Source organism: Rousettus aegyptiacus, unplaced genomic scaffold, assembly GCF_014176215.1.
Source record: "Rousettus aegyptiacus isolate mRouAeg1 unplaced genomic scaffold, mRouAeg1.p scaffold_m13_p_6, whole genome shotgun sequence".
In the NCBI taxonomy this organism is placed as follows: domain Eukaryota; kingdom Metazoa; phylum Chordata; class Mammalia; order Chiroptera; family Pteropodidae; genus Rousettus; species Rousettus aegyptiacus.
The window spans coordinates 32,995,623-33,009,134 of record NW_023416309.1 but is presented as its reverse complement, the minus strand read 5'-3'; the positions used below and the strand labels follow the sequence as shown (position 1 = coordinate 33,009,134).

Here is a 13,512-nt window from a genome sequence, read left to right as displayed (position 1 = left end):
AATAAATAAATATGTACATCATAAGTTATATATATATTTTAACTAATCTCCTATTGATAAATATTAAGACTGGACTTCCCCCCCCCCATTATGTGTTTAGTTAATAACATCCTTGCACATTAATCATTTTATACCTATACAATTATATTCTTAAGACAAATTCCTAAAAGTCTGATTGCTCAGCCTAATGGTAAATGTTGGTGTATATTAATTACCAAACTGCCCTCCAGAACTGTTATTCCAGTTGGATCTCTCACCAGCAAAATGATAGAGTGCTTGTTTTTTTCACTTGCCTTGTACTGGATTTCTTAAACATAGACAAATGACAAAAAAATTCTGTCATTATTTTAAAATTTTCATCTCTGATTATTAGCGAAGTTATACATATTTCGATTATTAGTGAAGTTATACATATTTCCAAGTGCTTATTGAATATTCTTATTTTTTTTTTGTTTAATTGCTTCAGTATTTTTTTTGGAATAGTTGTCTGTTTATTGACCTAAAAGAGACCTTTGAATATTGGGTTATTGGGTCATTGTTATTTGGACTCCGGGTTTATCATTTGACTTTTAATTTTGCAAATAGTGATTTATAAATTAAACCTAATATTATTTATTTTTTGTTTTTGTTTGTAAAACTCATTAATATGTCATTGTATAGTTTCAGGCTTTTGTAATCATGGTTAAGAAAGACCTTTGTCTTTTCAGGATTGCTTGAATATGCATATTTCCTCATAGCTTTATTAGGGTTTAATTTTCTTAATGATACTTTTTGATCTATCTGGGATTTATTTGTTATTTTTTCACAGTAAACATTTTATCCCTACCTTTAACCCTATCTCAGGGCCTTTGCACTCTCTCTAGTTCTTAGCATGTTTTTTCTTTTTCTTTTTTTAATTTACTTTTAATGATAGTTGACATACAGATATTAGTTAGTTGTACAACATAATGAATCAACATTTACATACCTTACGAAGCGATTACCATAATAAGTCTAGTAACTGTCACCATACATCATTATTACGATATTATTGACCGTAATCCCTGTATACATTGCAACCATCAGTTTGTTCTCTGTATCTATTGAGTTTGTTTCTGTTTCATTTTTCGTGCATTGGTTTTTTTTTTTAGATTTCACATGTAAGTGAAACCATATGGTATTTGTCTTTCTCTCTGACTTATTTTACTAAACATAATACACTTTAGGTTTATTCATATGTCACAGATAGCATGATTTCATTCTTTTTTATGGGAGAATAATATTCCTTTGTGTCTGTGTATCACATATTATTATCAATTCATGTATTATTGGACACTCAAGTAGCTTTCTTATTGTGGCCATTGTAAACAATGTTGCAATGAATAGAGGGGTGTATATATCTTTTCAAATTATTGTTTTGTTTTCTTTGGATAAATACCCAGAAGTGAAATTCCTGGGTCATAACTGCAGTTTTATTTTTAATTTTTTAGAAATCTCCATACTGTCTCCCATAGTAGCTGCACTAATATACAATTCCACTAGCAGTGCAGGAGGGCTCTCTTTTCTCCACATCCTCGCCAACACTTGTCATTTGTTGTCTTTTTGATAATAGCCATTCTGACAATTAGGTAATATCTCATCGTGGTTTTCTTTGTGTGTCCCTGACAATTAGTGATTTTGAGCGTCTTTTCATGTATCTTTTGGCCATCTGTATGTCTTCTTTGGAGAAATGTCTCTTCAGGTTCTCTGCCCATTTTTTAATTGGATTGTTGGGGGCAGTTTTTTGATGTTGAGTTGTATGTGTTCTTTATATATTCTATATATTTTAGATATTAACCCATGATAACATTTGCAAATATCTTCTCCCATTTATTTGGTTGCATTTTTGTATTGTTGATGATTTCCCTTGCTGTCCAAAAACTTTTTAATTTGATGTAGTCCATTTGTTTATTCTTGCTTTTGTTGCCTTTGCCTAAGGAAACATAGCCAAAAAGATATTGCTAAGACTGACAACAAAGAGTTAATTTTACTGCCTATGTTTTCTTCTAGGAGTTTTATGGTTTCAGGTTTACATTTAAGTCTTTAACCTATTTTGAGTTTATTTTTGTATATGCTGGTAGGAAATGGTCTAGTTTTATTTTTTTGCATGTCTCTGTTCAGTTTCCCCAATGCCATTTATTGAAGAGACTGTCTTTTCCCCATTGTATATTCTTTCTTCCTTTTCCATAGATTGATTGACCATATGAGCGTGGGTTTATTTTTGGGCTTTCTGTTTTGTTCCATTGATCTATGTGTTTAATTTTGTGCCAGTAACAAACTGTTTTGATTACTATAGTTTGAAATCAAGGAATATGATACCTCCAACTTAGTTCTTCTTTCTCAAGATTGCTATGTCTTTTTGGGGCCTTTTATGGTTCCACACAAACTTTAGGATAATTTGCCTTAGTTCTGTGAAAAATGACATTGATATTTTAATGGAGATTGCATTGAATCTGTAGATTGCTTTGAATAGTGTGAACATTTTAATGATATTAATTTTTCCAAACTTATGAGCATAGTATATCCATTTTCATTTATTTGTGTCTTCATTTTCTTTTATCAATGTCATAGTTTTCAGAGTAGAAGTCTTTTATTTCCTTGGTTTAATTTATTCCTAGGTATATTTTTTTGATGTAATTATAAATGAGATTGTTTTCTTAATTTCTCTGATAGTTTGACATTTATTTTTAAATAAGGAGAAAGATTAGTTAGTTTTATTTTTACCCCAATTGCTAGCCAGTTGTTAGACTTCAAGAATATCCAGTCTTTGGATACTGATTTAAAATGACTCATTTTCTTATATTAAATTTACTTATATATTTGAATCTATTCCTGGGATCTATTCTATTGTATTGATCTGTCTGTTTCTGAATAATTATTAGAGATTTTATTTCAGTGGCTTTCTTCTCTTTATAGTATAAGTATCCCTTCATTTTTCTTCTTTTTCAGGTTTTCTATCTACTTTTGCAATATTTACTTGATGAACTTAAAAAGCATTTGGTCAGACTAACAAAAGCCTTCCTAGGGTTTTCAGCAGGAGTTGGATAATATTTTTAGATTGAGGGAAAATTGGTACTTTTATAATACCCAGTTTTCTTATTTAAAAAACAATTTTTTTCTCTATGGATTCAAGCATTTTCTTAGGTCTTTTAGTAGCAGTGTATGTTTGCTTCATATAGTCCTCGCCATTTTAATAGGCTTTTCTAGATATTTTAATTTTGAAATTTTTGCTGTGAATGGAATTATTTTCTTCTATAGTATTTTCCAATTGTTAATTGTTTTTAAACCATTGACTTTTGTTTATTTATTTTATTTCCAGACACTTTAATGAATACTCATATTTCTTTTCTCATTATCTCTTGGTTGATTTTAGCCTTCAGAAGTTTCACCAAGTGGTACCCAAGAGAATAAAGAAGTAACTATTAACTCACTCACTGTAGGATATGACTTGAGACCATCAGAGAATGGATTGTAAAATAGGAGAGTTTATGGAATATAATTCATACATCCAGGAAGGACCATATATGGGTCACCCCATGTCACTAAAATGTAATGTAATTTAGACTAAGTGTATTAGAATGAATAAGCATGCTGTTCTTGAGATTATTTACTATTCCAAGATGTCCTTGGTAATCAGTCTCTTAGGATTAATCTTTGTGAATTCTATGTTATTTATGTGAGCTGCAGAAAGGCTGGATTTAATTAAGCCCAAACATAAAGGTTCCTCTTTGAATAAGAAAAATATGAAAGATGGAAGGGAAAACTGGCTTCCTCAAGAATAGTCACCAGGTTGTGAATTCCAGGCTTGCTAATCTTCTTGTATAACCCTACTAATGAAATGTAACTTCTTTTCTTGTGAGTAATCAATCCTCTTTCAATCAAACACTTATTCCTACTACCCAGCATCCAGACCCCCTAGTTAAATAGGTGAAAAAGGTGAAAAATGGTGTGACATTGCCATCTGCTGGCTACCTGGGGAACTGTATGAACTAATCTCTTCCTGTTGGACCTCCAGCTTGGGCTGGTATCCTGGAAACCAGATCCCAGCTTGGAGAAAAGCAGTTTATGCGTAGCTACAGGCAAAGAGAGAAGATAATCAAAGTCCATGTCCTGGCAAAGGCTGCCTGGAGGAGCTGGGAAACAGGGAAGGAGCCAAAATCTGCATCCGCAGTAGTTGATGGACAGCAAGGACCAGGTCCAAAAGGAGATGTCTGCAAATGAGTTCCAGACTGTGAGAGAACTCCCGAACTAAAGCAAAGAAAGGGAAACTTTCTTTTCCCTTAATGGACCATCTGCATTCAGCCTTGGGTCAGGGACCAGCTTACATATTATCATTATGTAGCTGAGGAAACCATTCTTCAGGGGTTTCCTCAGCTACATATTATTATTTTTTTTTCTTTAAAATTTTTTTCATGGCTTAAAACTCAGATAATTTCAAATAATTCCACATAAAGCAAAGTCTACCTCACATTATCCTTTTCTTGTTCTTTCTTTTTCCTTTTCCCACTCTCTTTCCCTTTTCCTTCTTCCTTCCTGCCTCTCTCTTTTTCTTTTTTCCCTTCCTTTTCACCTCTTAATTCTTGGGTTCTTAGGAAAGCCTCCCTCTTTCTCATCATTCTATTTGGGATCCAGAACATAATCCTAATTATAGCTGATAAACCTAGCAATAGTGCTTGTGGGTCTCCTTTATCAAGGAAAAGGGAAAGCAGAGGTTGTAAAATGAACAGGTCCCACTAACATATGAATCCTCAGAAGGAATCAGGGGCCCAGGAGTCCCTCCCGTTTAATCCCATGTGCCTGCATTCAAGATTCTTGTCTGTTTTATTCACTGCCATATCACCAACATTTAAAACAGCACCTGGCATAGAGAAGGAGCTCTATTAATATTTGTTGAAGGAATGAATAAATATTCCCGACGAATAAGCAAATCAGGCTTATTTCTTTTTACTATATCTCAATTTTGCCTCGTGAGTGTTGCAGTGATGCTGATTTTCATTGAAAAAGCATAATTTTTGACTTTTTTGGGATAATTTAAGCATAACAGGATATTTCTAGCACAAAAATAATTATTTTCTAAATTTCAGCCTTCAAACTGACAGACTTTTAGAAACTAACCTGTTGGTTAGTTGGGGACTCTCTGTACTTTTTTCCTTTTCGTGTTTCAAGAGTTTATCTTTTATATACATAAATGAACTTAAAAAACAAGAAAATGACCAGCTTTTACCTATCTTAACTTCTCAAGTGCTCTTTGCAGCCTCTCCAAAATAGAAGCCAAGACCATTAACTACAGTGGAGAAAACATATTTGGAAATCTAAAAACGATAAGCACCTGGCAAATGTCTTACTGGATGTTTTCTCTGCTGAGTCTCTTTTGCATTATAAATCTTTGATAACAGAGACAGGGAAATATTCTCTGTGTAGAACTAAGTAAGCATAGAAAAAAATGTTCAGTTTACTTAATATTTTTCAGAACTTTGCCCTTTCTTGTGAGCCTTCTCAAGAGAGGAGAGATTGTTCCTCTGACATTATTCTTCTTGTGTGAGAACCTTCTGGGGGTAAAAGAATGATCACCTGCTACTTTCCGTTCCAAAACCCTAGGATTTCCTAAATATCTCACAAATGTCTGTGATCTTAAAGAAGTGCTTTCACTGCAGTGCAGAGGAGCAGTTAACATGAATTAAAAGCTGGCCTGCGTTAAGACAGCCCAGTGGATCAGTGGGCGTATAACATCAGAGTGTGGTAGACCTTAGTTAATTCCCGAGGATGTGCTGTGTCACAGCAGCCCACGTCAGGCTTCACATTATGTTACTGGCTGATTTCAGCAGCAGTGGTCATAGGAGGGCAGATATTTAATACTCAGTTCATTAACTACATGAAATATGGGAAGCTACAGGTATGAAAGGAGCGTGGATTAGCATTGCAGGCGCTCAGACTGAATCCCAGCACTTCCTCTAGCTAATTGTGCGACCAGGAATAAAATAGGTGACATCCCGTCCTTAGTTTGCCTTTCTGTAAAATGAGAGTAATGATGCCTGTTTAGAAGGACTGTTGCGAAGACCGGAGCTACCAGGTGTAAAGCCTCGCAACTAGCTGGTGATTTTTCCCAGTTGACGAGTTGTGATCACTGTAGTCACTTGATTTCTTTCCATTTCTCACCTAGGTACCTTGGGATCACAAGGCCGCTAACGTACCCTGTGAGGCAGAATGGGAAATGCATGGCGAAAATGATTCTCTCTGTCTGGCTCCTTTCTGCCTCCATCACTTTACCACCACTCTTTGGCTGGGCTCAGAATGTAAATGATGACAAGGTGTGCCTGATCAGCCAGGATTTTGGCTACACAATTTACTCTACCGCAGTGGCGTTTTATATCCCCATGTCCGTCATGCTTTTCATGTACTACCAGATTTACAAGGCTGCCAGGAAGAGCGCCGCCAAACACAAATTCCCTGGCTTTCCGCGCCTCCGGGAGCCAGGCAGCATCATCTCCCTGAACGGCATGGTGAAGCTCCAGAAGGAGGTGGAGGAGTGTGCCAACCTTTCGAGACTCCTCAAACACGAAAGGAAAAACATCTCCATCTTTAAGAGGGAACAGAAAGCAGCCACCACCTTGGGGATCATCGTCGGGGCCTTTACCGTGTGCTGGCTGCCATTTTTCCTCCTCTCAACAGCCAGACCCTTCATCTGTGGCACTGCCTGCAGCTGCATCCCACTATGGGTGGAGAGGACATTTCTGTGGCTAGGCTATGCAAACTCTCTCATTAACCCTTTTATATATGCCTTCTTTAACCGGGACCTGAGGACCACCTATCGCAGCCTGCTCCAGTGCCAGTACCGGAATATCAACCGGAAGCTCTCAGCTGCAGGCATGCATGAGGCCCTGAAGCTTGCCGAGAGGCCTGAGAGACCCGAGCTTGTGCTGTAAGGTCATTTATCACGATTTTTCTTTTATCCTCCCAGCCCTTTCATTGAATTTCTTGAAGTGTATTTCAGAAGGCTTCCTGAATCAGTATACAGCTTATTTTCTACTAAACATATCAGATTTGAATTCAGAATTCTATAGGTTCCAGTCCTCTACGCAACAGAATTCTGAAAGCCAAAGATAGGTAATTAGCTGATTTGGAAGACTGATTTGCTGGTGAACTACAGTTGATATGCCTGATGACAAAGAAGGTGATGTTTCCCATCCTTTCTCCATTTATAACATCTAAATTATGTCCTTCTATTTCCAATTATAACATTATAATTTTCATTGCTATTACTCTTACATCCCGTAAAACTTTTTTGATGACCTCATCCTCTACTGATAAATAAAGGAAGCACATTCACCGAGGCTGAAAGCTGCGGAGCTTGTAGAAAGTGCTGTCTGCCTTTGTTAGGAGTTGAGAACTGGTAGAAAGTTGTTGAGTTTGTCTAGGAGGCATTAGTGAGTTTCCAGGAAGCAATTGCAATAGGGTGGTGGGTTCTGAAAAAGGACTGTGAAGGGCCAGTGGTGATAAGGAAATAGACTCTTCCCATGTAACCCACATGTTGTAAAGAAGGAAGGAGACAGCAGAGCACTTAGAGCTGTCAGCAGGTCAAATGAAGATTTTGCTTTAAATTCGAGAAAGAGGACGCATCTTCGTGTTTGAAAGCTGAGGGGAAAGGCACTGGAATGAGAACATGGATGGTGTGGGTGAGAGAGAGCAGGCTAGTGCTGGATGTGTGAGAGCGGGAGGCATTCCTCTTCACTAGATCTGGCAGGAAGGAACAGACCAGCGAACCAGGGCCCGCTGAAGCTGAGAGGGACCTTCCCAGTCATCTTGTCCAGGCCCTTTATTTGACAGAAGTAACAGTGAGCTTGTGGCACTCCTAGGTCTAGATCCCACATCCTGTGAATCTTACCGCTATCTGCTTTTCATATATCAGACTCCTTTATGTGTAATAAAGGTGGCAAAGGACACCTCTGTGCTCCGAGCTCTCTCAGGGGAACGGCCTTGCTCAGGAAGGGTACCAAAGTGCCCTCATGGATTATAATAGACTGCAGAGGTTCCACATGTAGGTTACTCCCCCAAATGACTGAAACTTCTAGGAACTCATCCTATTCTCTAACATGACTAGAATGAAGCAGGTAGAAACATCCCCTAATCGGGATGTGGGAAACTAGAGATCATCATTTTTTGTCTTGAAGTTGTGAGACTACTGCTATGCTAGTTCTTGAACTTGGGTGTAGCTTCATAGGCATTGGATTTCACATCTATTATATATGCTCTTTTGTGCATATGAAACTTCTCACAATAAAAATGTTTAAAATTTTTTTAAAGAATATAATTTTTTGCTCTAGAATATGCACTGAGACCAACCTATATCTCCAGGGATATTTCCAGGACTATAAAATTATTATTGTTTGCACTAGTGTTTGCTCACCAGATTCTAAATTTCTTCAGGAAAGAAGTTATGTCTTAGATTTTTTATTTGCAGATTTAATACAGTGCCCGACACATAATAGGTGAGAAATAAAAGTAATAATGGCTAACAGTTATTGAACACCTCCTTTCACATGCTATATACCATTCTACCTGTAAAGTAGGTGTTTCTAGCATCCCCAATTTTCAGAAAAATAACCGAAGCTGAGGGACATAAAGTAACTTACCTTAGGCCACATAGTCCTTCAGTGGTAGATGTGGTATGCATCACCCCAGTGCAACACTATTTGTCAAATGATTTCATTCTGTAGTTGGCGAAGAGCTATTAAATGTTTTCGAGCTGGGAATTATAGCCATTAGCTCTCTAAGAAGACCATTAGAAAAACCTGTTAGTAGAAGTAAGTTAAATTTATTAAACTTACTGCTGTATGGGAAGACAACTTGACAGAGTCTTGGTAGTTTCTTAGACAAAGTAAGGAAAGGATATTCATAGAGCTTTAGGGCTTGTGCTGGGTGATGTGATGGTGGGGAACTGGTGAGGACTGGGCATAGTTTATGACAGGTGTACCAAAGTGAGGGCCTTAGAGCCAGTATTAATGAGCAAACTATTAGTCTTGATAAGTAAGCTATACTGGTTGGTGCGCAGTCTTATCTTTTGGAAGCATCTATTTCCTAGGACAAGTAGCTGGGTTGTTTGGCCTAATCCCAGAGTTGTTTAGCACAGGAACAGGAAAGCACGTTGGTTTCAGTTCTCAGGAGTCACATGCTGAAGGATGTGTTTGAAGAAAGTCTGGCAGCAGTGCGATGGGCAATTAAAACAGAAAGACTGGTGGCAGAGGGTCAGGTTAAGTAGCCACTGTAGAAAATGGGAAGGAACAAAGGAGATCCTGAACTAGAAAACACCACTGTGTGTGTACGCGTCTTACACAAAGAACTTGAGAATACTTTTGTTGATTTTTTTTTTAGCTAATAATTCGCACATAATGAAGATAGTTAACAAAATACAAATTTTTCAAATGTCACACAAGTAGAATCTAGTTTAAAATAATAACAACTCACATTTATTGAAGATTAACTCTCAGGCATTATGCTGAGATTCTGTGTGAATTATCTCACTTAATCCTGAAAACTTTATGAGAAGTTGGGTTTCTTCATTTCTCTTCTGAATATGACAAAACAAAGAGCTTGGGGAGGTCAAATAATTTTTCCAAAGTCATACATGGGGAGAGTGATAGAGCTGGATTTGAACCTGGGAAATTTGTGTTTAGAATTGCTTTTAACTTCGTGCTACTGTGGCTTTTGTAAAAGTTATCAGCTAACATAATGTCCAGGGGTATTTACCTCTGTATCTTTAGCTAATGTGGATACTTGGGTATTGTTTTCTAGTTAGTCTAAGACAGGGGTCAGCAAACTTTTAAACTGTGAAGGACCAGATAGTAAAATTTTAGGCTTTGATAGCCACAGGTCTCTATTGGAACTACTCATCTCTGCCTTTGTAGTGGGAAAGCAGTTATAGATACAAGTAATTAAATGAATATGGTGATATACCAATAAAACTTTATTTATAAAAACAGTTGGCTAGCTGGATTTTACCCTTAGGTCATAGTTTGCCATCCCTTGGTCTAAGAAAATGACTGTCCTCTCATTGCATCTTTGTTTGAATTTATAATTATTGATTTTGTTTACAGTTATAGAATATTAAAGTCATTTGGGATGATCAGCCTAATTAGCCATTAACTTGAAGAAATTTCTAATGAGAGAGTTGGAATAGGTGCTATTTAAAAAATTCTATACCAGTAAGCTTTCTAGTCAGTTTCAGTGTGGGAAGACTTTTTAAAATTCTGTTTATAACTGCCATGCATTGAGGAGGATACAGAAGTTATATGCTTCTTTCCTTCTTGGTGCATATATTTCTCTTGGGCAGGCTGTACACACACACACACACACACACACACACACACACACACACACGTGCACTCACCCCTTTTAAAATAAGGACAAAGGAAAGATGGAGACAATGATCAAAGGAAAGAAAAGTAACTCAGAGCTTACCCTAACCCTGGTCAAGGAAGACTTCTTGAAGGATATGGGCTCGAGTATGTCAGTGAAGGTGGTCAAAGCATTTATAACTACAGGAGAGTAGAAATGCCTTCCCTGGTAAAAGGGACATTTCATGTAGAACAGGGATCCCCAACCCCCGGGCCATGGACTGGATCGGTATGGGTCCGTGGCCTCTTAGGAGGTAAGTGGCAGGCAAGCAAGCTAAGCTTCGCCTGTATTTGCAGCTGCTCCCCAGCGCTTGCATCACCACTTCAGCTCCAACTCAGATCATCAGGTATTAGATTCTCACAAGAACACTGGTCCCTAGTGCCAAAAAGATTGGAGACCACCGATGAAGAGGCACCAGTGTAGGACCTTATGCAAAGGACAGTCTGGCTGAATCCCAGTGTTGGTGTGAAGGAAGATTTGGGAGATCACATGGAAAGGAAGAATGAAATTAAATTGTGTATGGTCTTCCTTTCCAGCCTCAAGAATTTGGGATTTTGATGTAGATAAGTGGTTTTCAATCATGGGTGATTGTGCCCCCAGGGGACATTTGACAATGTCTGGAGGCATATGTGGTGGTCACACCTGGAGGAGGGGAGGACCTACTGGCATCTAGTGGGTAGGGACTGGGGATGCTGCTACCCGTCCTGTGTTACACAGGCAGCCCCATGGCAAGGAGTTACTTGGCCCCAATTCCTGTGATGTTAAGGTTGAGAGACTCTAGTGTAGGCAGTAGTCATCCACTGAATCTCTGCAAACAGGAGATGGAATTAGTAAAGCGATAAAGACCGATTCAGTGGCACCATGTAGGGTGAATCAGAAAGTAGAGGCTGGAAGTAGAGTCTTTTCAACGCCTATTTTCTCCAGAAACATTCGAGGGCTACTGTATGTACAAGGCTTGGTGCCAGGCATGGCAGGGAATGGAAAGATGAATAACTGATAGTTCTTGCCTTAGGAATCTTATGGTCCAGTGGGCTGGGATGGCAGTAGATTTGGAGTGGTGATGGCTAGCAAAAGGCCACCAAAATACCCCATACACTCAGCACTCTGCACAGTTGCATTCAAGTAAACACCAGCTGGATAACTCATAACTCTACTGGAGTCTCAGGAAGAATGGACATGGTTTCCAATGCATAACTCACAGCAAACCTTCTTAGAACCCTTTGTTCCCCTACTCATATCTCTAGCACTTATATTTCTTGGGCCAGCCTAGGGACTGAGGGTTCCTTCCACTAATCTCTCTAGCCCCCTTTTACCCCTCTGGCTGCTTGAGTTCTCATCTCTTTTACTTTTGCCCCTCACTCTGCCTTCTTGGCTCTATTTTTTCTCCTACATAATAGTTTTCTTCCTTTCCTGTGTAGACAATCTACTAGCTTGTGTATTACTGCTTCCAGATACTTACCCACTTCTCATTTTTTTGGATCACCATAACAAGAGGCTCAGGCATCCAGCAGGCACTGGGAATCTTCCTGGGGATGAGGAATGAGTAGAGGGAAAAGGCCATGAATACTTCATTGATAATTTTAATTCACTCTTCTATAATCTTTGTCCCTTTTTCATAAGTATTCAAATACTAGTAATATAAAACTAAATGTGATAATGTGGTATAAGCAGGAATTTTTTTTTTGTCGACTTTATGGATTTTTTTTTTTTGAATTGCCATAAATTGCTTTTAAGTGTCAGGTTTTGACAACTTTTGTTCTTTGACACCATTATTGTGAACAATATTGAAAAGCAGTTTCTAAACTACCATATAAAAGACTTTCATTAAATTGTTTTGAAGTAGCTCTGCCTTTCCCTCTCCCTTCTTCTCTTTGGTGATGTATTGTATTTCTCTTCAAAGAACCTCTTATAACCTCTGTTGATTGCCGTGGTTAGTCACAGTGGAGTAACCTTGGGTTCCTGCTATGAATTCTGTTTTGCTGCTTCAGGGTTTGTGCTGAGGCTTTGGAGTTCAGGGTGATTCTACCTTTTTTGTTGTTGTTGTTTTAGGGTAACCAGTGATTAGAAAAATAAAATGAAATGGGTCTCAGTAGAAACTGGAAAAGAAGCATCAAGGTCCCTGAAACCCTGGGTATCTGTTGTAGGATGTTGCCTTAAAGACAGAAAAAAAAAGATTGCTATTTTGTGGATTCCCCACTCCCCACAGTAGTATTTTTCTCATCCTTAACTAGCTAGAATTCAGCACTTTATTTTTTGTTAGATCATCTATTAGTAATAATAATAGCTTTTTTGTTTTATGCTTTACAGTTGCCTACATTTTAACTTTGCAACATCTCTTTTAATTAGGAAAGAGAGGCAATTGACCTTTCTTGCTGTCTCTAATTTTTTTTTTTCCTTAGGAGATAGTAAATACACACAGCACAAAGTAAAATGAAGCAGTACAGATGGCTAAAAGAAAAAGAAGCCTCGGGAAAATGTCTTAGGAAGAAAATAGCCATGGTAGAAATCATGAAGGATGTGGGTCTTAAATAGAGAGTAGGATTTTAGCAAGAAGGGATGGCAGGGGTGGGAGTGGGGCTGGGGCTACTAAAAAGAGGTGAGGGTACAGACAAAGGTGCACAGGTATGGATGGAGGTAGATAAGGAACCTGGGACATGTTTTCAGCAGCATCTGAACCTGGGTAGATTGGGATCGTTAGAGAGGGCTGGGTGGGCAGTGTGGGTAGGGGGAGAGATAAAGCTTTTGAGCAGGAGTGAGACCAGGACTCCAGTATAAATAAGGGTTCACAATAAAGAAGAGAAGTGGGTTCGGAGACCAATGTAAAAGTGAGATCTTCTGTCAGGAGGGCCCACCCTAGGAGGGTGGTATCGAGACTAGGAGAGACCAAGGATGTCTGGACACTCGGAAGTTGGCTAGCACGTGGGTGGTGAGGAAAGGGACTTCTGAGGTGACCCTGGGGCTCGAGGCCTGGAGGGGTTCAGTAGCGTGCACGAGTTTCTAAGAGCTGTGATCAAAATGCAGTCCCTCCTCCATGCTGAGAAGAGGCCCCTGCTAGGAATAAGTGTGGAGCATCATTGCGGATACAGCCTATTTCCACTGCCT

General features: G+C 38.5%; 1 protein-coding gene across 5 annotated transcripts in view; it reads left to right on the top strand.

The window, feature by feature from the left end:
- The window catches only part of HTR7 (5-hydroxytryptamine receptor 7), a 216,143-nt gene that overhangs the window by 47,208 nt on the left and 155,423 nt on the right, over nucleotides 1–13,512 (top strand). For 4 of the 5 annotated variants that reach the window (XR_001597659.2, XM_016151274.2, XM_016151272.2 and 1 more), the window contains exon 2: nucleotides 6,179–6,937. Coding sequence is in view for 4 of the 5 variants with exons in the window: in XM_016151274.2 (XP_016006760.2) it covers nucleotides 6,179–6,937 (759 nt within the window). In the remaining variant the exon portion in view is untranslated. Of the gene's footprint in view, nucleotides 1–6,178; nucleotides 6,943–13,512 lie in introns of all 5 variants that reach the window. The other variant, XM_016151276.2, reaches the window with a different exon arrangement.